This window comes from Bos indicus x Bos taurus, chromosome 19, assembly GCF_003369695.1.
Source record: "Bos indicus x Bos taurus breed Angus x Brahman F1 hybrid chromosome 19, Bos_hybrid_MaternalHap_v2.0, whole genome shotgun sequence".
NCBI classification, from domain to species: Eukaryota; Metazoa; Chordata; class Mammalia; order Artiodactyla; family Bovidae; genus Bos; species Bos indicus x Bos taurus.
In genome coordinates, this window is record NC_040094.1 from 54,467,808 (window position 1) to 54,491,225 (window position 23,418).

General features: G+C 54.5%; 1 protein-coding gene across 2 annotated transcripts; it reads left to right on the top strand.

The window, feature by feature from the left end:
* The first annotated feature begins 6,228 nt into the window (after positions 1–6,228).
* Positions 6,229–22,772, top strand: CANT1 (calcium activated nucleotidase 1). Of its 2 annotated transcripts, XM_027518219.1 has the most exons (5): positions 6,260–6,342; positions 15,159–15,284; positions 17,089–17,740; positions 19,511–19,714; positions 20,464–22,772. In XM_027518219.1, the coding sequence occupies exons 3-5, from the start codon at positions 17,110–17,112 to the stop codon at positions 20,832–20,834; spliced, it is 1,206 nt and encodes a 401-aa protein (XP_027374020.1). In that variant the 5' UTR covers positions 6,260–6,342; positions 15,159–15,284; positions 17,089–17,109; the 3' UTR covers positions 20,835–22,772. The 2 variants fall into 2 exon arrangements, with proteins under 2 accessions (XP_027374019.1, XP_027374020.1); XM_027518218.1 differs by lacking the exon at positions 15,159–15,284 and having other exon boundaries at positions 6,229–6,342.
* Positions 22,773–23,418: the final 646 nt, after the last annotated feature.

Sequence of the window (23,418 nt, forward strand, 5' to 3'; positions counted from 1 at the left end):
TCTTCCTGGACGTTAGAGGATTCAAGTCTTTCTCAGAACTCCTGTGAACTGGGAGCCACCTGAGTGCAATGGGAAAGCCCTCCTTTGTCCTACTCAGGAGACTCAGACCTGGGAAAATCCTGGACCAATACCAGAATTCAACGTGCACAAAGCTAGGCACACAGCTTGAAAGAGACACAGACGTGGAGATGGAAGGTTTGTTCCCTTCCTGCCTCCATGCAAGACGGCTTTGGTGTTGAAGAACTAAAAGACAGTCACCTCTAAGATCATTCCAAGGCATGAACTCAGAGGCCCAATATAGAGCAGAGCTCTAGAAATACAGCCAAAGAAGGACCGTCCCTTTCAGCAGCAGTTGGCTTGTCCTAACAGGAGGCTTCGAGTCCGCAGCCAAGCGATGCTGCCCTACCTCGGTGGGTCTTAGTCTATAAAGCAGAGCCAGGTTCAGAGTCTCTTCCTGGAACCCATGAAGACAGATGTGTCCGGAGTACGATGCAACTGTCACAAGAGCATCCTACCCAGTGGGCTTTGGGTGGGGCCCCTTCATCAGATGCCTGTATCGTCTTTAGTGGGATAAAGGAAAGACATGCATAGTCACATAGTCTCACATAGTCTCACTTTAAATCACATTGTTCTTTCAAATTTGTTTCATGCCAAATTTAGGGGAACACTGTGTTTTCAGAGTGTTTGTATTGGGGGGATTTGGGGTCAAGTGTGAGAATAGTAATGATAACTATCATTACAAGAATGGTCTTCTTCCCTCTTTCCTGTTGGTTTGAGCCCCCAAATCTCCCAAGAGTTAGAAAGAGATTACTCTTTTTTTTTTTTTTTTTTGAGGCAGAAAATGGGGGGTGGGTGTGTTGATATTAAATGTGGCAACAAGAGCCTGGGGTTTCCCAAGATATTCATGAGAAACAGAAGACTCTGAGGCATGGGAAGTTCCGGAGAACAGGAACTAAAGTCTGAGTACACGCTGGGTAGTGCCATCGGGGCCCACAACCCAAGCCAACAGACAACTGGGCAAAGATTCGAAAGTCTACACTCCCAGAGAAAGCAAAGTCTGCCCTTAAGAAAAGAAATATTATGTCACGCAAACACAGAGCTGGCCGGGGCCTTCATGCCCTTTGTCAGGTATTTCCTTAAAGTGGTAAGTAGTAAAAATTTTGGCGATGCTTGATTCTCTCCATCACGGGTATAGCCTGCCTCCCCCAGCCCACCCCAACCCCACCCGCAGCAACCAGGGCAGAATGTTCTCAGTTCAGCAAATATCTTCTCCTAGGACAGTCTGGGCCAGGGCTAGGACAAGATTGATAGTTTAAAAAAAAAAAAGCTAACAAATCAGAAGTCAAAGCCAGCAGTCATGCTTGGGGAGAGTTCATCAGCCCTGTGATGGGTCAGAGGCCAAGGCCAACCAGAATGATGACCCTCCACCCCACTGGATCAAGGTCTCTTAGGTTCCCAGAGGAGTCATAGACCACGCCCATCTTGGAATTCCCTAGGAGCCCGCACCTCCTACACAAGGATGTCTGGGCCAAACTCCTAAAGTTTTCCTGAACATTCCCAAGTGGCTCCACATTCTCAGACACGGGTTGCTCATGGGATGTAAAACCCAGCAGCTCACGGTGGGGGGAGGGGAGCACACTGCCCGGAATCTCTGCCCAGAGGCAGCACATTCTGTGTACTCTTTGGCAATTCCTTCTCTCTCCCCGGGCACGTCACGATGCTCACTCTGTTTTCTCCTCCTTGGAAAAAACTACGTGACCTCAGTTAACGTCTGCAAGACGCGCAGTTCTAGATAAGCAAAGCCTGTTATTAGCAGCTCTGTGATTTTTTTTCCCACTGAGGCCTCTCCCAGCTATTTTTGGGCCGGGTTGCCCAGCCATCCCAGTCTCAAGGGCAGAGATCGGTATTGCAAACTTTTGAATTCTGTTCCAAAGGGTAACGAAAGGCAGGCAGGCTCCGCTGGTGGTGTCCCACGGCCAAGGGATGGGGGTGGGAGAGATTCTGTGGAGATCTGGAGAAGGAGCTGAGATGGAAACTTGGCAGCCAGACCCAGCTTCCCTGGCTGCTGGCCCACCCTCACTGCTCCTGGATGGTGCTGCCCGTGTTCTGGAAGGCTCCGGGACAGGTGGGAATTGGACTGATAGCTGCCAGGATGGAACAGGCTAATGTGTGAGTGATCTTCAGACCTGGAGAAGACACGCCCACTCTAAGGAGGAGTCCCCTCACAACTCCACGCCAAGTTGGGCAGTAGGGGATAGAAAAATACAGTCGCTGTCTTTCTTTTGCCTTTTATATGCCTCCTGACTCTAGTCAAGCCACTTAATGCCTCATGCCTCAGTTTCTCCATCTCTCAATGCTTACTCCCGTTTCCTAGCACTTTCAGTTACACAGAGACAGTCCTAGACAGACCAGTTAGGTAAAACTACTTTACTTGATGCACAAAATTGGAGGCCCTCTAGTGGACGGCACAATTCTATGCCTTGCACTATGAGTGAATAAGTAGACTCATGAATGAACAATTAACGTGACAAATTTTTTAGTCTTTCATGCAGAGCCACAGAAATAAAAGGAGAAGGGAATTTCCAGGAGAAGGTCGCGGTGAAGTCTCCTGTGATGCAAAGAAGACAAGGACAATGAAAATTAAAGAAAAACCTGGTTGTACATGACTGCTGACTGGGAGGAGGGCAATTTCATGCCACAGGCTTCCAGGAAGGCAGTGTCTATTCACTAGAGGATACAAGTCCCCTTTGACCTAGTCATCTTTCTTCCAGGAATTTATCCTGCAGATATACTTACAATTGGGCTCCAATAAGTAAGTTCTGGGATATGCCCCCTAAGCATCGCTGTAATGCAGAAAGATCACAGATATCCTAAAATGACATCACTAGGGGCCTGGTAAAGTAAATTACAGAACATCCATACAGCAGATAGCACGTGGCTCCTTAGAGAATGAAGCCACTCTATGTAATGGTATAGAACAGGCATTCACGTAAGGTGAAAAATTACAAACTTTATTGAAAAACATTAAAGAAGACCTCAGAAAATGGGCCAACCTAGACAGCATATTGAAAAGCAGAGACATTACTTTGTCAACAAAGGTCCGTCTAGTCAAGGCTATGGTTTTTCCAGTGGTCATGTATGGATGTGAGAATTGAACGATAAAGAAAGCTGAGTGCCAAAGAATTGATGCTTTTTAACTGTGGTGTTGGAGAAGACTCTTGAGAGTCCCTTGGACTGCAAGGAGATCCAACCAGTCCATCCTAAAGGAGACCAGTCCTGGGTGTTCTTTGGAAGAACTGATATTGAAGCTGAAACTCCAATACTTTGGCCACCTGATGAGAAGAACTGACTCATTGGAAAAGACCCTGATGCTGGGAAAGATTGAGGGCAGGAAGAGAAGGGGGACGACAGAGGCTGAGATGGCTGGATGGCATCACCGACTCGATGAACATGAGTTTGAGTAAACTCCGGGAGTTGGTGATGGACAGGGAGGCCTGGCGTGCTGCAGTCCATGGGGTCGAAAAGAGTCGGACACAACTGAGTTACTGAACTGAACTGAACTGAACAGTAAATGGAAAGGCAAACCATGTTCTTGGGTAAAAGACTCATCACCATAAAAATTTCAATTCTCCCCCAATTAATCTACAGATTCAAAGCAATTCCATTCAAAATCCTAAAAAGCTGGGGTGGAGGGTATGTTGTGGGAGGGAGGGGGGAATTGTCCTACAACATATAAACGCTTATTAAAAAGAGGTAATAATGAGGACAGTGGTATTGGAACTACTGTGAAAAATTACACCAGTACAACCTAATAGAAAGCCCCCCCAAACAGACCCACGTATATATGGAAACTTGATCTATGACCAAACAGGCATTGCATACATATCAATGGGAAAAGGATTATTTCCTAAAAACACCACTGAGATATTGGGGCATCTGTAGAAGAAGAAATAGAAATGACCAAAATATATGATATACAATCTCTCAGTACTCAGACAGTATCCCAGAGAAGATATTTAATGCCATAGTTGGCAAAATTAATAACCTAATAATATCTCTGGAGTGACTTGATCTCTCATCCACTGCATAGTTTTATTTCTTGTTGTAAAAGTTATAATAGGCACTGTGAAAGTGAAAGTCACTCAGTAGTGCCCGACTCTTTGGGACCCAGGCCTGAATACTGAAGTGGGTAGCCATTCCCTTCGCCAGGGGATCTTCCCAACCCAGGAATTGAAACCAGGTCTCCAGCATTGCAGACGGTTTCTTTACTGTCTGAGCCACAAGGGAAGCCCATGAGTCCTGGAGTGGGTAGCCTAGCCCTTCTGCAGTGGATCTTCCCGACTCAGGAATCGAACCAGGGTCTCCTGCATTGCAGGCAGATTCTTTACCAGCTGAGCCACAGGGAAACCCAAGAATACTGGAGTGGGTAGCCTATCCCCTCTCCAAGTGATCTTCCTGACCCAGGAATTGAACTGGGATCTCCTGCATTGCTGGCGGATTCTTTACCAACTGAGTTATCAGGGACGCCCCATATATAGAGAGAGATATCTTAATAAATAAAAGATTTGAAGAATTTAAAGTAATAACAATATATATGGTATATATGGTACTGGAGAAGACGCTTGAGAGTCCCTTGGACAGCAAGGAGATGAAGCCATTCAATCCTAAAGGAAATCAACCCTGAATATTCATTGGAAGGATTGATGCTGAAGCTGAAGCTCCAGTACTTTGGCCACCTGAGGTGAAGAGCCAACTCACTGGAAAAGACCCTGATGCTGGGAAAGATTGAGGACAGGAGGAGAAGCGAATGACAGAGAATGAGATGGTTGGATCCCATCACTGAATCAATGGACGTGAGTTTGAGTAAACTCTGGAAGATAGTGAGGGGCTTCTGAGGTGACTCAGTGGTAAAGAATCTGCCTGCCAATGCAGGAGACTCAAGAGACACAGGTTCGATCCCTGAGTCAGGAAGATCCCCTGGAGGAGGAAATGGCAACCCACTTCAGTATTCTTGCCTGGAAAATACCATCGACAGAGGAGCCTGGTGGGCTGCAGTCCATGGGGTCACAAGGACTCAAATACTACTGAGCACAGCACAATCAGTCCAGGAGATAGTGAAGGACAGGGAGGCCTAGCATGCTGTAGTCCTCAGCGGTAGCTGAGTCGGACACAACTTAGCGACTGAACAAACACAAACATGGTGTATGGCCAGGATTTAGTTTAGCATGACAGGAAACAAATGAATTCAAGATGGGTCCCCCCACCCTAAAAAAAAAGGCAGAACCATGTCTAGCACATTTGCATTTTTTAAAAGGTAATTTAATGTATGTGTTTGTGATTAGTTTGTGCATCGTGAAATAGCTCTAGAAATAACCACAGAAAACTAGTAATAGTGATTGCCTCTGGGCAGGGAATGCCAAACAGGGTAGTGTGGGGGCGATTATTTTTCACTGTGCACCATTAATGTAATTTGAATTTTTCCCTTGTGCATCTGTAAGTTCTGTACACAGACCTTTTGTTTGGAAACGGATCAACGTTCTGATGTGGTCGATTGGAAGAGCCAAGGAGAGAGGCTCCGGGAAAATGAAAGTGTTAGTTGCTCAGTCGTGTCCCACTCTTGGCGACCCCACGGACTGTAGCCCGCCAGACTCCTCTGTCCATGGGATTCTCCAGGCAAGAATACTGGAGTGGGTTGCCATGACCGCCTCCAGGGGATCTTCCCGACCCAGGGATCGAACATGTTATCTCTTAGGTCTTGTGCACTGGCAAGCGGGTTCTTCGCCACTAGCGCCACCTGGGAAGCTCTAATGAATAAGGAGTGGGGAAAAAGAAAGAAAAAAAAATACTGGAGTGGGTCGCTATTTCCTTTTCCAGGGATCGAAGCCTGCATTGCAGGCGGATTCTTTACCCTCTGAATGAGGGTGGCAGAAAGGGGTCCAAGCTTCCCTGCCTCCAGGAGAGGGATCCTGCAATCTCAGCTGGAGGAATAACAACTCCTTCCTCATAGACTTCATTCCATCCCCTGCTTCCATTTTGGCCAAAGTTCTGGAATAACTCGCCGAAAACGGCCTGCGGGTGGAGCACACTGCCCTCGGGCCCCCTCCCAGCGAGCGGCTCCTCCCCCCGGACCTGCTCGCTGAGCAGCAAAAAAAACCAAAAAACCACAACTCCCAGAAGCCGGCAGTGGGCGTCGGCGCGCAGCCGCGGAGCGAAGGCTGCCGGGAGCGTGTTGCCCGGAGGCGGGGCGAGCGCGCCGGGCGGAAGTCGGCCTCCCGCTGGGTCCCCGGCGCTACCCGCAGCGAGGCCCCGCCGCCCGCGGGCCCCGGAGCCAGCCCGCACCGGGTGAGTGACGGCCTGTCGGCGGCTCGCCGGCGCCTGCTGCCCGCTCCGACCCCGCCGCGTCTCTCCTCCGACCCCAGGCTCCATCCCTCTTCTCCCTGAGCGGGGCCCCCGCCCCCCTTGACTCGCTGACTAGGGTGGGACGCCTCCCTCTCCTCTGACTTGTAAGACTCTTACCTCCTCTGACCTACGGGACACCTCCCCCCTCTGACTTAGGAGATACCTCCCTCGTGTGACTGCAGGACGACCCTCTCTGACCTGGGGGACTCGTCCACCCTCTGACTGGTACGGTCCACCACCCCTCTGACTGCAAGACTCCTGCCCCCTCTGACTTGTGGACACCTCGCCCCTCCGCCTAGGTTGGGACATCACCCCCTCTGAGCCTGGGGGATGCATTCCCTTCCTGAGGCTTAACTATCCTTGAGGACAACCCTCTCCTGCTCGCTGTGATTTCATTACCAGCCTCTGTGACCTCTGCAGGGTTTCTCCTGACCAGTTAGGGAACCCCTCCCCTCTCTGACTGGCACTTTGTCACACCTGCAGCAGGTCAGCGTCCCCCCACCCCAGCAGGCCTTCCTCTCCTTCCCCTTTTTCCTTTTGCACCCAGACTGTCTGCCCTGCCCCCTCTCCACCCTCTCCTCCCCACCTTCTGGTCAGGATGGGCACCATTCCTAGGACAGGCGCTTTGCCCATCCCTGTGGTTTGTCGTGACCCTTGCGCTCATGTCCCTAGGCTTGGCAGGCACCTGAGGGTCCCCCAGGAGATGGGTGCCTCTTTGCACTCCAGCCCCATTTCCTATGGCTGCCTCAGGGTATGTGCTTGACATCTTTTCCTACCCGTTTCTGAACAATTGTAGATGTGGGAGCCTGCATCTGCTGAGGTCAAGTGAATCTTGCTGGCCCTTCTGTCTAAGGACCAAACGTTAACAAAAGCACAGGGTCTCTGGGGGTCCATGAAAAGGAAGCAGGTGCTGTAGCCCTTCAGGAGCCCTAGGGTCTTTGCAGCCTCCCCCTCCTCTCCCTTGAGGAGCTTGATTGAGAAAAATCTGCCTGGGCTGGGCTGCGGGCCTTCCTCCAGCCCCCAGCCTCACCCCACAGGCCTGCCAGTGGAACAGCCCAGCCTGAGCCTGTGGTCTCAGTGGGGCTCCTCCCAGAAGAGCCAGCAAGTAGCCAGCCCCTGGGGCGCCTCCCTGCTGGCCTCAATGAGCCCTCTATTCGGTCTGAGAGGCACACCAACCAGCCAGCCACTCCCTCTGCACTTGGTAGGGGCCTCCCATCCTGAGAGTGTCTTTGGGAGAGGACTCAGGGGAGACGGATCGATTTGGTCAGGCACTGTCATGAGGCCTCTGCAGTGGTCTGGGGCCAGGATTCTCCATCTTCTCACTTTTTCCCGTCAGTTAACCTGACGAGATCAAGTTAACCAGTTAACCTGATCACACAAGGCACTGTGATGTCACAGGGTGGTGGAGGAAATCCCCTACGGGCAAGTATGCTTTGTGGCACCGTATGATCTGATTATTCCATTCCTTCTGTTAGCTGAAAGTCTGCTTTCTTCCCCCTAAAGATGTTACCCAAATGTAGTTCACCCCTTATTTTCATAGACGGCAGCAGTGATGTGTTTAAGCTGTTGATACTTGAGGGATTTCTTACCTGCCGGTCTAACTGCACCCTGCGCGTGTGCCCAGCCTCCCTGAGCCACAGATGTGGGGAGGAGGGACCCAGGGTGCAGGAGGAGTGGCTATGTCCGCCCTACTCCCTGACTGTGGCCTTTGAGGTGAGCACTGCAGGCTGCCACACACACACGCCCCTTTCATCTGAGTCTCGGGACTTGCCAGCAGCAACGTGGCAGTCCTCGTGGCAGCTGTGGAGGGTAGGTGGACACATGCTCCAGTGTGTTCTCCTTCAGAAACAGAGTACTTCAGATCTGGGAATGTGGTCTGGAGTCCTGAATGGGTCTACACTGTGATAAGTCATTTCTCTATCGTTCAGATGATTGTGGAATGGTACCTAGGACACTGCAGGGAAAAGGGTAGTGATGTTACTTTTCCCTTCAGTAACACTCTGGACTGTGGAGATGCCTGGAAAGATATTATTAAATGCCAACGTTAGGGGAATCTAAAATTTTCATATTAATCTTTAAGGACCCCTGTGTTGATTTCCCGTTTCACTAGACTCAAGATGATCAATTAGAAAAAAATAATCCTGGTGATAGAGAAATCTGGGAAGGTGTTCGGTTTTCTCGTTTCTTATATACCTTTTTTTTTTTTAAATCCTACTTGTTTACCTGTAGTAGGTCCAGTCATTAAGTGGAACTCACAGTTTCAGGTTCTGAAGCAGAGCCCGACTTGCATTCTTGTTCAGCTAGGGGAACAAGTCATGGGGAATGAGGCTGGAGTAGGGCCCCAGACAGCAGGGATCAGACGGGGCCAGACCAGATACTGTTATGGTTACTGAAGGTGTGAGGTTGAGGTTGGAGCCCCCACAGAAGGGCTCCGAGGGTTGAGTGAGCCCTAGAGGTATCTGCCACTGAGCCCCCACAGAAGGGCTCCGAGGGTTGAGCGAGTCCCAGCGGTGTCTGCAGGTTGGAGCCCCCACAGAAGGGCTCCGAGGGTTGAGTGAGCCCCAGCGGTATCTGCCACTGAGAAAAGTGCCGGGAGGAAATGGCTTCTTGCAGGCGCAGCTCCACTGTCTGGAAGCAAGGCCTGATTCAGATGGATCATGGGATGAGTGTGTCCTCGTATTTGTGGGCTCTCTGCGTAAACTGCCCCAGTGATGTGTGGTTTTGTGTACGGCGCCTCACTTTCAACTGGAAAGATCACTTTTTGCTAAAAATCCTCCAAGTATAGCTTTAATGATACAACTGAAGCACATGCAGCCCTCCCATGATGGCAATAACTACAAGCTGTGGGCGATCCTGACACCGTGTACCCACCCCGGAGACAGAGCCGTGTGCGAACGGCCCTGCCCCTTTGGAAAAGCCGGAGGTTCTTTCTCTGTCTCCCTCTTTGTGGTTGGCAGAATAATGGCCCCCGCAAGATGTCCACATCCTGACCCCCAGAATCTACAAATATATCACGTGGCAAGGGGTTATTAGGGATTCCCTGGTGGCTCAGATGTAAAGAGTGCCTGTGATGCTGGAGACCTGGGTTCGATCTCTCGGTCGGGAATATCCCCTGGAGAAGGAGATGGCAACCCACTCCAGTATTCTTGCCTGGAAAATCCCATTCATGGAGGAGCCTGGCAGGCTACAGTCCATGGGGTCGTGAAGACACAGCTGAGCGACTTTACTTTCACAAGGGGATATTAAGGTAGCAGATGGAATTAGGGTTGTTAACCCACAACCTTAAAATAGGGAAACCATGCTGGGTTATCGAGCAATCACAGAGCCTTTAAACGCGGAAGAGGGAGAGAGGAGAACTTCAGAGGGAGGTGACGGCAGAAAGGCCAGAGCGAGACAGTGTTGTTGCCGGCTTTGAAGGTGGAGGAAGGGGCCGCAAGCCAAGAAATGTGGGCAGCCGCAAGAAGCTGAGAAAGGCCAGCTCCTCGGAAAAGGACACAGCCCTTGATTTTAGTCCAGTGAGACCCATGTCAGACTTCCGTCCTCCAAGACCGTTAAGCGAGTTTGTGGTGTGTAAGCCGCCGAGTCTGTGGTGATTTGTTAATAGCAGCAACAGAAAACAAATTCACTCCTCTTGGGTAGTGACCTTAAAACAAGCCAGAGGGCTGAAAAATAAGTTACCTCGAGCTGTATGTAACCGGATTGAGCACGCAGTTGTGAATGCCTGTATACAGAGTAAGAGGAGCCTGGGAAGGTGCAGACTCGGGTAGGGCCTGGAGTTTCAGCCCTGACCTCAGTATTCATTGGAAGGACTGGTGTTGAAGCTGAACCTCCAATACTTTGGCCACCTGATGGGAAGAGCTGACTCATTTGAAAAGACCCTGAAGCTGGGAAAGATTGAAGGCGGGAGGAGAAGGGGACGACAGAGGATGAGGTGGTTGGATGGCATCACCAACTCAATGGACATGAGTTTGGGTCCTCAAACTCCAGGAGTTGGTGATAGATAGGGAGGCCTGGCGTGCTGCAGTCCAAGGAGTCACAAAGAGTCGGACATGACTGAGAAACTGGACTGAAAAGGACCTTTCCCGTCCTTCCTGGTTTCCTTCCACTGTCCACCCTGTCCGCATTCGAAATGGCCTAAAATAGTACAAAGTAGTAAGCCTTGGCAAGTCCAAAACAGAAAAATGCCTTGAATCAGGTCACTTTTTCCAGAAGCTGAGACAACACCGTCTGCATTCTTTGAGATGCCGTCTCGCTGGAGCTGTGAAACCTTGGTGCCTAGTGCCGTCAATGGGATGAGTTCTTGACTTTCTAACCAGGAAGTGCCCTTTGGCAGTGAGCACAGCAGCAACTCGGAGGCCGGCCCAGCCCACTGTCTGGATAGGGCTCTCTAGGAGCGAGGTGGGGCCAGGAAGGCAGTTGCTCCCTAGGGAGGAGAGTGGCTGCCCCCGAGGCAGCAGGGAGCAGGGAGGGGCCTCCTTATCTCTACACTGTGCTTCCTGCCTCCCTAGATCCTGAAGGGGGGTGGGGGGAGGATAGCCTTGGCAGCTGTCGTTAAACCTGTTTGCCCTGCCACCTGTCACACCCCTGTCCTGAAGGAATCTACAGAAAAAGGCTCTTGGCTGTGTCAGTGTCGCCACCCACTTTCTTCTAAGTCTTGGTAGAGTCCAGTGGTGAAAGGCCCGTGAAAGTAGGGGTGTCAGAGCCTGTCCTCCTCCTTAACTGTAACCAGACCTCGGAGGGGCTGCTGCTGCTGGGCTGGGGAGGCAGCGTCCCCCTGGGTGTACAGCAAGAGGTTCGTGCCGCCTCCCTTGGGTCTGGAGTCCACTGCCCAGTGGATAATCACCAGCACCCCACCTGGCTGTTTCCGGCCTGTCTTCTAAGGAAGTGCTGGTTCCACGGACACTGGAAAAGCAGGAGTGTCAGCAAGCCATTCTTGACACCCGCCCCAAAGAGAGGGGACCCGGAAGGAGATTAGAACGCGAACCTCCTGGGTGGTGGTTGCCCCTCGACAGCCAGGGACGTCTTTCCAGAGATGTTTCAGTGGGACTGGCGTGGGAGAAAGGAAGCCCCGAGGGGTGTGGTCCCCAGGGGTTTCTGAACGGGAGCAAAGGCAGGCATGCCCCCTGAACAGGTGAGCCTGGCCGGCCAAAGAGCTCATGACTTCCTACCACAGCAACTTGATTCCAGTTTTCCTGGTTATGTAAAATCAGCCTGGGACCTCCCAGTGACTAAGGCTGCGCACTCCCAATGCGGGAGGCTCAGAGTCAGCCCCTCATCTGGGAACTCGCTCCCACGTGTGCAACTAAGACAGTGTGGTCAAATAAAGAAAACTAGTTTTTTAAAAAATCGATCCATTATGATGGCTGAGTGGGTAAAGAATCTGCCTACAATGTAGGAGAGGAGATGTGGGTTTGATCCCTGGGTCAGGAAGATCCCCTGGAGAAGGAAATGGCAACCCACTCCAGTATTCTTGCCTGGGAGAATCCCATGGACAGAGGAGCCTGGAGGATACAGTCCTTGGGGTCGCAAAGTCAGACACAACTGAGCGACTGAGCTCGAGCTGCACGAGGTGGTGACATTTAAACCGCTTCGCGTTCGGAGGTGCGTGGGCAGGGGGCAGGCCCTCCTGGGAACGGCTTTGTCCATTTCACCTCTCACCTGCGCTGGCTTGTCTCTTGGTTTTTGTGGATGGCAGGTTTTTGTTTTTTTAATGAAAATGCAAGCTCTCTCTTGGAGCTAGGCCTCCAGCAACAAGAGACTACAGGCAGCTCACCATCAGTTTTAGATGATAAACCGGCGGGTCGTGGCACGGCATGAAAACGAACCTGATTGGAAACTTTCTTCTTCTACAAAATAAAAATAATCCCTTGGGATGCCAAAGGAGGGATGGACACCAAGGTTGGGCTTTGATCCAGTGGTGAAGCTGAAGGGGCTTTCTGGAAGGCAGCCCAAACTCTCCGGTCACCAAAAGCAATCGAATAAGTGTTGATGTAGCAAAACGTGATCGAAGCCCAGGCCTCCTTTGGTCTTGGGAGCCAACCTGACTGAGCAGAGCCCCTGGGCTCCTGGGGCTCAGAGTCAGTGGGGAGGCTGAGACCGGGTTGCAGCCAGAGAAACGGCAGAGCCCCAAGAGGTGCAGCCGGCATCAGGTACATTGATTTCTAGGCCTAGCCTCACACATCGCCACAGACTTCTCAGCTGAAAAGAGTACATGTGCCCTCATTGTTCGGGAGGCCAGAAGCAGGTGTCATTTCACTGGGCTGAAATAGTGTGGGCAGGGCCGCGCTCCGCTGAAGGTGCCGGGGACAGTCCATCCTCGCCTCTTCCAGCTCCTTGGGGTCCTGTGCGTTTCTCGGCCGTGGTCACATGGCCTCCTCAGCCGTCACGTCCCCCGCCCCGCTTCTGTGAGGACACGGTCACACTGAGGGCCTGCCTGGGCAATTCCATCGCAAGGCCCCCGACTGGCTCTCGTCTGCACAGTCCCTGTTGCCATAGAAGGGGACAGTCCCAAGTCCTGAGATCCAGCCCGGCTGCCTTTGGGATGTCAGCCCCTCACAGGAGGGACACTTACAGGGGGGTGGGGGGCACTTCACGTGGACGCAGGGCAGGAGGGGAACAGGACAGCAAGTACTCTCATGAGACAGCCAGGAACTGCTAGGTGGGTCCATGTGGCTGAGTGGAGAAAGCGTCCTGTGCGAGTGTCTGGCACACGGATTGTGGGATCACAACAAGGCGGTGCTGAGCGTGGGGAGCGTGTGCGAGGATACAAAGCTTCACCTGCAGGCTGAGGAGCTTGTCTTTTGGCAGGAAGGCGCTGGGGGCTGGTAAAGATTCACTTTTCAGGAAAGTCTCAGTTGTGTGAAGGATGGATTGGGGAGGATCTGTTTCTCTGGGGGAGTAGAGCGTGGGTATTCTCAGCTTTGCGGGCCATCTAGTCCCTGGCTCTGGCCATGCCCACACTCACAGGAGTGGGCTGGCCCCTGTGCCAGCTTCGCCCGCAGAGCTGGGCCCCCCAGGCCTGAGCACAGGTGCTCGTAATGTGAGGAGGGAAGCGCTGGACAGCAGAGGGTGGTCAGTGCCAAGTCCCACAGCGTCTGACCCGGCGGCCGTGGCCCTGGGAAGCCGGTCCGTCATGTGCACAGTTTACACGTGGAGAGACGGAGATCCAGAGGAACGAGGTCACTTGCTTGAGGTCACGTGGCTGGTAACGGGCAGAGCTCAGGTTGCCCAGAGGTCTGGGTCATCAGGAGGCCAAGGTGAGACAAGACCAGGGCAGAGGCTGGGGCGGGGAGGGGAGTGGTGCAGAGTTGAGAGCTGGGGTGCGGACAGGTGAGGGGGCCTGGCACCCGCCAGGATGTGGCGGCGTGAGCGATTTGACTGCTGCCCAGGCTGGCGCTGAGAGCTGGGAGCGCCTCCGGCCAGCGGTGCCTTCCTGCCCAGAACCTGCTGCAGGCGCGGGAGGCTCAGCAGCTGGGCTCCTGGCCTGGATTCCAGGGAGACATTCGGGCTGGGAGGGTGTGGATTCAGAAGGAGAAGCGGTGGGTGACGAGGAAGGAGCCCGCCTTGAGGGCCGAGAAGAGAGGGAAGAGGACCGCAGACAGGTCACCACTGGCGGCCCCGTGGCTGCTGGCAGGAGGTGCAGCGGGACACCCTGTGTCTGGGCCCCAGGAGCAGGCCTGCCTGTGGGTGGGGCGTCTCCGGGGCCAGCAGTGGACCCTAGCTAGGACCGGGGAGAGGGCCCTCCTCCGGGATGGGGGGGGTGGGCTCTGCCTTCATTCACAGAGGCACGATGTCACCCTTTCACGTACCGAGCGCTACCAGTACCTGAGAGTGTACCCTGGAGCTGGAACAGTGGCTCAGATGGGAGATATGGACAAGTATAGACTGAGAAGGAACCAGTAGAGCAGGCATGGCTGACCTGACCCTGAGCAAGCAGGAGGTCCTCCCCCAGACCGAGGCCGGGGAGCCGGGTGGGCTCCACTGGGCCCTAGCTGCTGGTGGCGTCCTCAGAGTCTGCTGGGAGCGAGTGACGGGGGGACACCAGGACCGCGAAGCAGAAATGAAGAGCCCACCAGGGGCTGTGAGGGCACACAGCACGATGGAGACACGTCTGCCCTGGCAGGCACTCTGCCCACTGCCCCTGCAGCCCTGTGACGGCAGGCAGCTTGACCGTCCGGCTGGATCCAGGGCCAGAGGTTTGCGTGTACCTAAGCTGGAGCGCAGGGGCAAGGAGCCTCAGCTGCTCGGGAAGTGGGTGTCGTTTTCATTCCTTCGGCGCAGTATGCTGTGGGGTAGAGGGTGGGCAGGGAGGCCTTTCTGAGGAGTGCGAGCAAGACCGTCAGGAGGACGGCGAGCCCTGTCTGGGGGACGCGGGGTAGAAGAGTGGTTGGTCGGCAGGCAGAGGAGCCGGCTTGCCGGGGCCGGGTTGGGGTTGACAGGGGTTGTGTAACTAGCGAGGGTTTGCTCCCAAAGCAGGGAATGACACGCCAGAGGGACTGGCTTGAATGGCAGGTGTCAGTGCCCGCAGGGCACCAGTGGGTGTCGGGGTCGGGGGGTAGCAGCAAGAAGGTGCCTGCGTGGTTCCTGTGAGAAGGGGCTGTGGGAGCCGATGGCGAGGAGGCAGGCAGCCGGGTCGCTGGGGCTGACAGAGCAGATGCTGCAGACGGAGGGGGATCGGGGCCACACCTGAGCTTTTCGAGGTGGTGGTGGCTCATAACTTTTGGTTGAAGTGTGTTCACATGGAGAGTTGTGTCTCCCAGGGTTTTCATGGAAGTTTTGACCAGGACAGCTGTGACTATGGCCATCCGCCATCGCTGCTTCGATTCCTGAGGGAAGAATTGCAGGCGAATGTGTGTCAGAAATCCAGGCAGAATCTTGACCAGGAGGTGAGATGCAGGAGCTGAGAACTCAGTGGTGACGGTGGGCTGGACGTGGACAGCGGGCAGCTTCGGCCTGGCCGTGCTTTTGAAGCCGTGGTTTGGCGAGACCAGAGGTGGGGCCAGGACTCCTGCTTTCCCTCGAGGTCCTCGGCGACCAGCTCACATCTCCATGGCAAATTGGGGGACTGCTTCCTGGGGGCGGGGGAGCCCTCTCCCAGGAGGGGAGTCGGGCCCATGCCCAGGGGAGGGGAGGAGGACTCCAAGGCCGTTCCGCAGAGCCCCGATGTCTTACCTGCTCCTTAGAAGTCCCTTTTCTGTACTTGACCCTCTGGCCAAAACCTAAGAATCTGTCCGGAAAGCAAGGGGATGGGAGGCCTGTTTGCCATATGGGCCTGTTGCCTTCATTTTCCATCCCAGGAGCCAGCCCACATGGTCTACAGTGTGGTGGGGGGTGGTTCACAGAACTGCCAAGTCCCCTTGTGAGTCCCCACACCCTTCCCAGCTGCCACCTGGCGGAGCGAGGAGCATCTACGCAGAGAGTCAGCCGTTAGTTGTTTGGGGGCCAAGGCAGAAATGCTCCGTGGCCTGAGGGACCTTTCTCAGGCTGAGACCTGCCAAGTCACAGCTGAAGGTCGAGACTGAGGGTGGCCACGGGCCAGTGTTCTGCTGCTTCTGCCCCTGGTGCTGCTGTGACCTGTGAGCTGCCGTGGTCTGTGCTGGGGACAAGAGCCGCTGTTCCTGGCCACCACCACCTCCCCCGGAGCTCGGCCTCCAGCTACACCCAGGGAGCGGGCTGGGCCGAGCCACGCTGTCCTTGGAGCTGAAGTGCTGACAGGCAGGGCTCCAGGGATGAGGACGCGTCAACCTCTGGACCCTCAGCCTTTTGCATGACACAAAGGTGCCAGGGGGCAGATGTTGCCAAAACCTGCACTGTTTCTGTTTGGCTTGATTGTGTTCCATAGTTGATTTGAATGGGCTTCCCCAATGGCTCAGCGGGTAAAGGATCCCCCTGCAATTCAGGAGACAGAGGAGGTGCAGGTTCAATCCCTGGGTCGGGAATATCCCCTGGAGGAGGAAATGGCATTCCACTCCAGTATTCTTGCCTGAAAAGTCCCATGGACAGAGGAGCCCGACAGGCTACAGTCCACGGGGTCACAGCAAGTCAGACATGACTGAGCAACTAAGCTCAGCACAGCACGTTTCTGTTTGGCTGATTGTGTTTTATGCTTTATTTGAATATCACAGAAACGTAACCCAGGAGGACGTAGCTCCCTCACTGAGCATGTGTCTGCTCTGTGCACTGTTCTAGTAGCCGGGGGCGCAAATGAATAAACTGTAACCTGATGTCCAGTGGTGACAAGTGCCAAGGAAAGGGATGGAGGCTGCCGTCGGGAGCAGAGCCGTCAGGGAGGGCTTTCTGGCTTAGGTGACCTTTGCTTAAAATGGACCTGTACTCTGTCTGATAGTTTGTCCTGCCCAACCCTCCCTACCTCCCCGCCTGCCACATGCCCTCTTTCCCAAGACTGCAAAGCACCAGCTTATGCAGAACTTTCTCTCACTGAGCTTTGTGTCTTGCCAGCTGGGACAGAGGACATGGAATGGTTTTGCTTTGGAAAGACTTTTACCTGCTGAAAAGAGTAAACAAAGACACTGCTAGAGTCAGGGTTTACTTAGGCCAAGGGGGCAGCAGTGGCTGAGTCGTGGCCACGCCAGTCACCCTGGACGAGGCCACCTTGGACCGTACGCCCGCTCGTAGGTGGGGCACTGCGCCCGGCAGGTCGTGACCACTCTCCTTTCCCCCGCGTTGCAGGTCCCGCCGCCCTTCAGTCTGATGCCCGTCCAGCTCTCCAACCCCCCGGAATGGAATGAGTCTATGCACTCTCTCCGGATCAGCGTGGGGGGCCTTCCCGTGCTGGCGTCCATGACCAAGGCCGCGGACCCCCGCTTCCGCCCCCGCTGGAAGGTGATCCTGCCATCCTTCGTGGGCGCTGCTGTCCTCTGGCTGCTCTACACCCACCGCCCCCCTCCTGGCCGGCCCCCCCTGCCCAACACCCACAACTGGAAGCTTGTCCAGCCACCTGCTGCCCGGTACAATGACACCTACCCACTGTCTGCCCCCCAGAGGACGCCAGGCGGGACGCGATACCGGATCGCTGTTATTGCTGACCTGGACACAAAGTCCAGGGCCCAGGAGGAGAACACCTGGGTCAGTTACCTGAAGAAGGGTCATCTGACCCTGTCAGACAGCGGGGACCGGGTGGCCGTGGAGTGGGACCAAGGCCATGAGGTCTTGGAGTCCCACCTGGCAGAAAAGGGGCGGGGCATGGAACTGTCGGATCTGATCGTCTTCAACGGGAAGCTCTACTCCGTGGACGACCGCACAGGCGTGGTCTACCAGATCGAAGGCTCCAGGGCCGTGCCCTGGGTCATCCTGTCCGACGGCGACGGCACCGTGGGGAAAGGTAAGTCGGGCTGTCTGTCCCTGGGCTCGTTGCGGTGCTGGAGATCAGGTCATCCAGTTGGTTCTCAACACATGCACAGCAAAGCAGTCGCTGGTCCAGGGGTGGACGTCGGGGAGATCTCGTCTACCCCACCTCTGACCTGCAGCTCCCGCAGCCTGAGCAGAGTCCTCGGAGACCTCAGACCGAAGCCGCGCCCAGGAGTGTGAGCTTCTGCTGGGGGCTGGCGGGGAAGCAGGGTCTCTCCCAGAGGAGCGCTGGGCCTTGCCCTCAGGGACAGCCCCTTTCTGCGTCCTCAGCTGTGTCAGTGTCTTGAGCGCACGCTGGGACTGTGCCCTCCACGTGGGTTGGCTTTAAAGCTGGGGCATCAGGTTTGCTCATTCTGAACTGAGACTTTGTTAAAAAGCAAACTGCTCATTTCTGAAAACCCAGCAGGGGAGGGTCTGAGTGTGAACAGCAGTGCCTCCCACCCCGACCTTGAGTGGAGTCTGACCTCTGGCATCGGCTATGCCAGCAGGCAGGTAGCAGAGCTGTGGGAGGGAGCCTGTGTGCCCAGAACCTTCACATGGAGCAGCGGGAGAGTTGACACCAGCTTCCATGCGTGTGGCTGGATCTGCATCTGCTAGAAAGCCAGGCTCCACTGCCAGCACCTGGGGTCAAAGGAGAAATCGCATTAACTCACTGGGCCCTGGGCTGGCTGCCAGGGCCTCCTTCCCTCGAAGTGATAAAAATCTGTCCCGACTTTGCCCGAGGCTGAGCAGGTTGGCAGGACTCTCTCTCAGCCACCATTTTATTGAAAACTTCGGTTGCCCGCTTTCTGCTTTAGGCCGGCCGCGCATGTCCGGCACCATCCAGCAGTTCTGCTTGCCCTTCGGGTCTGGAGGATAGCGGGATAGAGGGAGCTCGGGGTTGCCCGGTGGTCTGTCCCCCGGAGGAGATCACAGGAAGTCAGTGGGTCCCCCAGAGCCACCTGCAGAGAAGCATCCTGAGGTGAGGGTTGCAGCCACAGCTCCTTGGGCCAGCCGGAAGTTTGCAAAACATTTGGGAATAGGCACAGATTAGAACACAGTGTAGGAACAGGTGAGAATATGCTAGAACAAAGTGCCCACACAGCCTTCACAACTAGGCTTATGGTAAGTGAATCCATCTAAGAAAATAAACACACTGATTGGCGTGGCTACTGTGCGCATCTGTGCTGAGCCCCACTACGCTCTGGCCGCTGGCGCATAAATCCCTCGGGGGTGTGGCTGTGTGACCAGCACTTTGCTGCTCCCAGGGTTGGGCGTAGTCTGATGGGGTTGACATGACAGTTGGGAAAACGGGGAGGTTGGGTCTGCAGAGATTGTGAGTGGAGGGCCACTTTTCTGGCTGGGGGGAGGACTAGGCTGCTCCACTAGGGGGTTCACATGGGTTAAGGAGGCGGGGATCCAGCAGGGTTCCTGGGGTGAGTTTGGGAGGAAGATGCTAGAGGGCAGGGAGAGAGAAGCCAGGAGTCAGAAGGCAGAGGTGGTGCCCGTCTGCCCCACGTGAACGCCGTGGTGTCTGCTCTAAGGAGAGGGGCCCGACCGCCCACCCTCGAACGGACCTGCGAGCTGGCTGGTCCATCCCCTATCCTCCTGTCGTCGCCCCAGGTTGAGTCCAACATGAGTGACCTCTGCCACCTAGAGCTGCCGGGCCCAGAGGGCTCTCTGCTCTGGCCTGACTGAGCCCATGGGCCAGGCCAGCAGAAGGCTGGCCCTCGCCTCAGCCCCGCCCCTGTCTCCCTGTCCCCAGGCTTCAAAGCTGAGTGGCTGGCCGTGAAGGATGAGCATCTGTATGTGGGCGGCCTGGGCAAGGAGTGGACCACTGCCACGGGGGAGGTGCTGAATGAGAACCCAGAGTGGGTGAAGGTGGTGGGCTGCAGAGGCAGCGTGGGCCACGAGAACTGGGTGTCCAGCTACAACGCCCTGCGGGCCGCTGCCGGGATCCGGCCGCCAGGTGAGAGCCAGGCCCACGGATGGGCACCGTGAGCTTGCTTGTTAGACCATTCAGCTGTCTCTGATGGTTGCTCCCACCAGGCCTCTCGGTTCTGGGGCCAGCGAGCTGTTTTTGCTTTTCACCCAGGCTCACTCGGCGGGCTCAGACAGTAGCCCCGTCAGCAGTGTCCTGGGGGCCGCCCCGAGGTCAGGCCTCGCCCCTGACCTGGTGGTGGGAGCAGGTGCACGAAGCTTTGCTGCTTTGCCCTCATTTCTGGAAGTCATGGTTTATTTTAGGGAGGGGCGGTGCTTGGAGCAGGCTCAAGCACATGACTAAGGTCACAGCTTCACCTCCAGATAGGCTGAGTTCCCATCCTTTTTGGCTTAGAGGCAGCCTCTCCTACCTGCCCTGATCCGTCTTCTCAGATCAGACCTAGTGTTACTCGTGCCTCTTCCAGAAGCTCTCTGCTCTGCGCCCCGAGAGAGGTGAAATAGCACCAAGGAGGTGAAATACAGACAGACCTTGTAGCCATGGCTACTCAGCAGTGCTGGGGGAGCCAGCGAGGGAGGGTGGCCAGAGAGGCGGCCCAGCAGAGGCTCACGCGGCCCCATGGGCTCTGTCCTGCTGGGTTCAGCCACTCTGGACAGACGGACAGCTAAAGAAAAGAACGGTGCTGCTGCCCGGGCGCCGGGCCACTCGCGGGTGTGCACGCGGGGCGAGGCCGCCCAGGCCCGGGTCGGGCGGGCCGTGACCGGCCTGTGTGTCCCCAGGCTACCTCATCCACGAGTCTGCCTGCTGGAGCGACACGCTGCAGCGCTGGTTCTTCCTGCCGCGCCGCGCCAGCCACGAGCGCTACAGCGAGAAGGACGACGAGCGCCGGGGCACCAACCTGCTGCTGAGCGCCACCCAGGACTTCGGGGACATAACCGTCCAGCACGTGGGGGCAGTGGTCCCCACCCACGGCTTCTCCTCCTTCAAGTTCATCCCCAACACCGACGACCAGATCATTGTGGCCCTCAAGTCTGAGGAGGACAGCGGCCAGATTGCCACCTACATCATGGCCTTCACGCTGGACGGACGCTTCCTCCTGCCCGAGACCAAGATCGGGAGTGTGAAGTACGAGGGCATAGAGTTCATTTGAACCAAGAGAAGTCAAGATGACAAGCCAGGCCGAGGGGTGGACAGTTTTAAGCTACGTCAGGACTCAAGTTTCATAAAAACCCAACGACTGCACTTTGACGTGATGTTTAGTTGATCCTTTTTTCTTGTTTTGATTTTTTTTTTTTTGGAACTCTTGAGGTGCGTGCCTGGTTTAGAAATTTCCAGAACTGGGAGCTCAGTCCCAGCCTGAGATGTGGCTTTTCAGAGGGGAACAGAAGTGGCGGGGTGGGGGTGTCTCCCAGAGCTGCAGGCCGGACATTTCCCTGCGCCTCCACCTGGTGGTGGAAGCTAGTCATTGCAGGCATCTTAATTTGGGGCCCATCCTCCGATTCAGCCCTTTCTTCCATCTGACCTCCTTTTCTTTTCTCTCCATTTCTTCTCCTGCTCAATAAATATTTATTGAGCTCCTACTGTGTGTCAAGAACTGTGCCCTCTCTGGGAACCCAACAGTGAGTCTGCCAAGTGGGGCTGCCAGCCTGGTGCCCCTGGACCACCCGTCTTCTCTTCCTTGTGAACCTCAGGCATTAAATCCACCCCTCCAGGCCCCTGGAAAAGAACCTATTTACACTGCAGGACCTCACAGGGCTGTGAGGGCAAGGGCAGGCCTCCGGGAACACGTCTGCTCAAAGTGCCCCAAGAGGGGTCACAGGCCCACCATCTGCCCCACGTCAAACTTCTCCATTCAAGGGTCTGGCCCCGTATATTCTGTCTTCAGGAAAATTCTGTGCCTGCGTAGCACTTTGAAGTTTTAATTATTAGCTTATATATTAATTAGTTTCCTTTCTTATAAAATGGAATCGGCAAATCTTATCAAGAGCAAAGTCCTGTAGTTAAGAAATTCATTCCCGGCAGTGAAGAAAATGGTAATTAAGCAGTTACAGTCCATAAGGCAAGTTTTCAAGCACTTCTAAGTCCTTGGCCAAAGGATACAATGATAAGGACACAATACCTTTTTCTAGCAATTATCAGAAATTGCCATTTCTTTAAAGACTTCCACGAATGACTTGAATGTGTAATTCCTGAGTCAAAGAGGGGCCCCAGGCTCTGGCAAGCCTGCACCTGGCCCCCGACGCTGGGCTCCCTTACCCTGGGACTTGTGGATGAGGCCTACCTGGTCCGGCAATTTCTGTCCTGGCCTTTTATTTCTCCGCTTCCCTGTTAGAGTTTTGCAGCCTCTTCTTTATAAAAACTTCACAGAAACTTTGGCACGTCTTAGTCCCTGTGGTCTCTTCTCCGTACCCCAGGGTAAAGGCGGAGGGTTTGGGACACAGGTCAGCCAGAACCGAAGTCTAGAAGGGCCATCACCATCAGCCCACGGCACCCCTCTCCCAGAAGCTACCTCACCTCTCAGGAGAATGTAGGGTTTGTGATGGCCAGGAAGGGCCGTGTTTTAGGCTCTGGCTGTTGTCTTGTGAACCTCTGTCTTGTAGACTTTTCCCACTTTGGAATTTTAATACAAATGCTCGGAGGGGACCCAGGAAGGATCCCTGTTCCTGCGCGGTTGTTTCTTCCACTATAACACTAACAGCAGGAGAGTAGAAAACAAGGTTTGGAACAGACATGTCTCTCTAGAGCTCAGCTCCCACTGTACACAGTCTGAAGGCCCAAGTCTTCTCTGACTTGGCTTACCTGGGCTCCCTGACCCACCTCCTTGATAAATATCCACGACATTCAGGGCCGTGTGATATTAAAAATACCAGAGATGAAATTAGGAAGGTTGGAGGACTAGGGACATTCTCTGGGTTGAGGTCTAAGCCCCAGGTGCCCAGAAGCTCCATTTTCACACAGTGATTTTCAAGTATTTTAAAGCTAGACTTTCCCCCACCCCCACCCCTATTCGCTGCTGTAAGCATAATGATTGTGTTCCCTTCCTACTGGAGCCATTGTTTTGTAAACAATAAAGTGAATTCTCTTTGTCTTCTGGTCTGTGTTGGCTTTTGGCACTGCCGCAGGGGATATGAGAGCCAGTTCACACAGGGGCTCAGAGAAGGGTGCACTTCCTGTGGGGATGAAGAGGGATCCTGGCAAGGAACGAGCCAGAAGCATTCTTGATGCAGGATGGCCGGGGTGCCATGGGAGCTCATGGGATTGGGACCGTGGACCTTTGTGGACTAGAAGCCTTTGTGGAAACCACATCAGCCAGTCCAGCTTGTCCCTAAGCCTGAAGACGCTGCTTTGGTCAGACTGATAAAGAATATAGGTTCTGTTTCCACTCCAGGTTCCAGTCCTGGCTCTGACACTTTGCAACTGTGTGACCGTGGTTGGATCAGCTAACCTCTCTGTGCTTGTATTTCCTCGTCCGTGAAAGGACAGCGATAATGGAGCTACTTCACAGAGCTGTCATGAACAGTAAATGAGTCCATACACAGATTAGCATCTACTTATCCATTTTCTTGGAGGCTACTAGAAGATTGGCAGGGAGGTGGGCTCCAGCAAGGGTTCTTGACTGGTCCAGATGTCGTTAGGTGTCTGATGAGCCTGCAGGAACCAACTAGATCATTCTGGAGGACATTGGGGGCCCTAAGAGGAAGGAACCTCTAACCTCTAACCCTAACCCTAAGAGG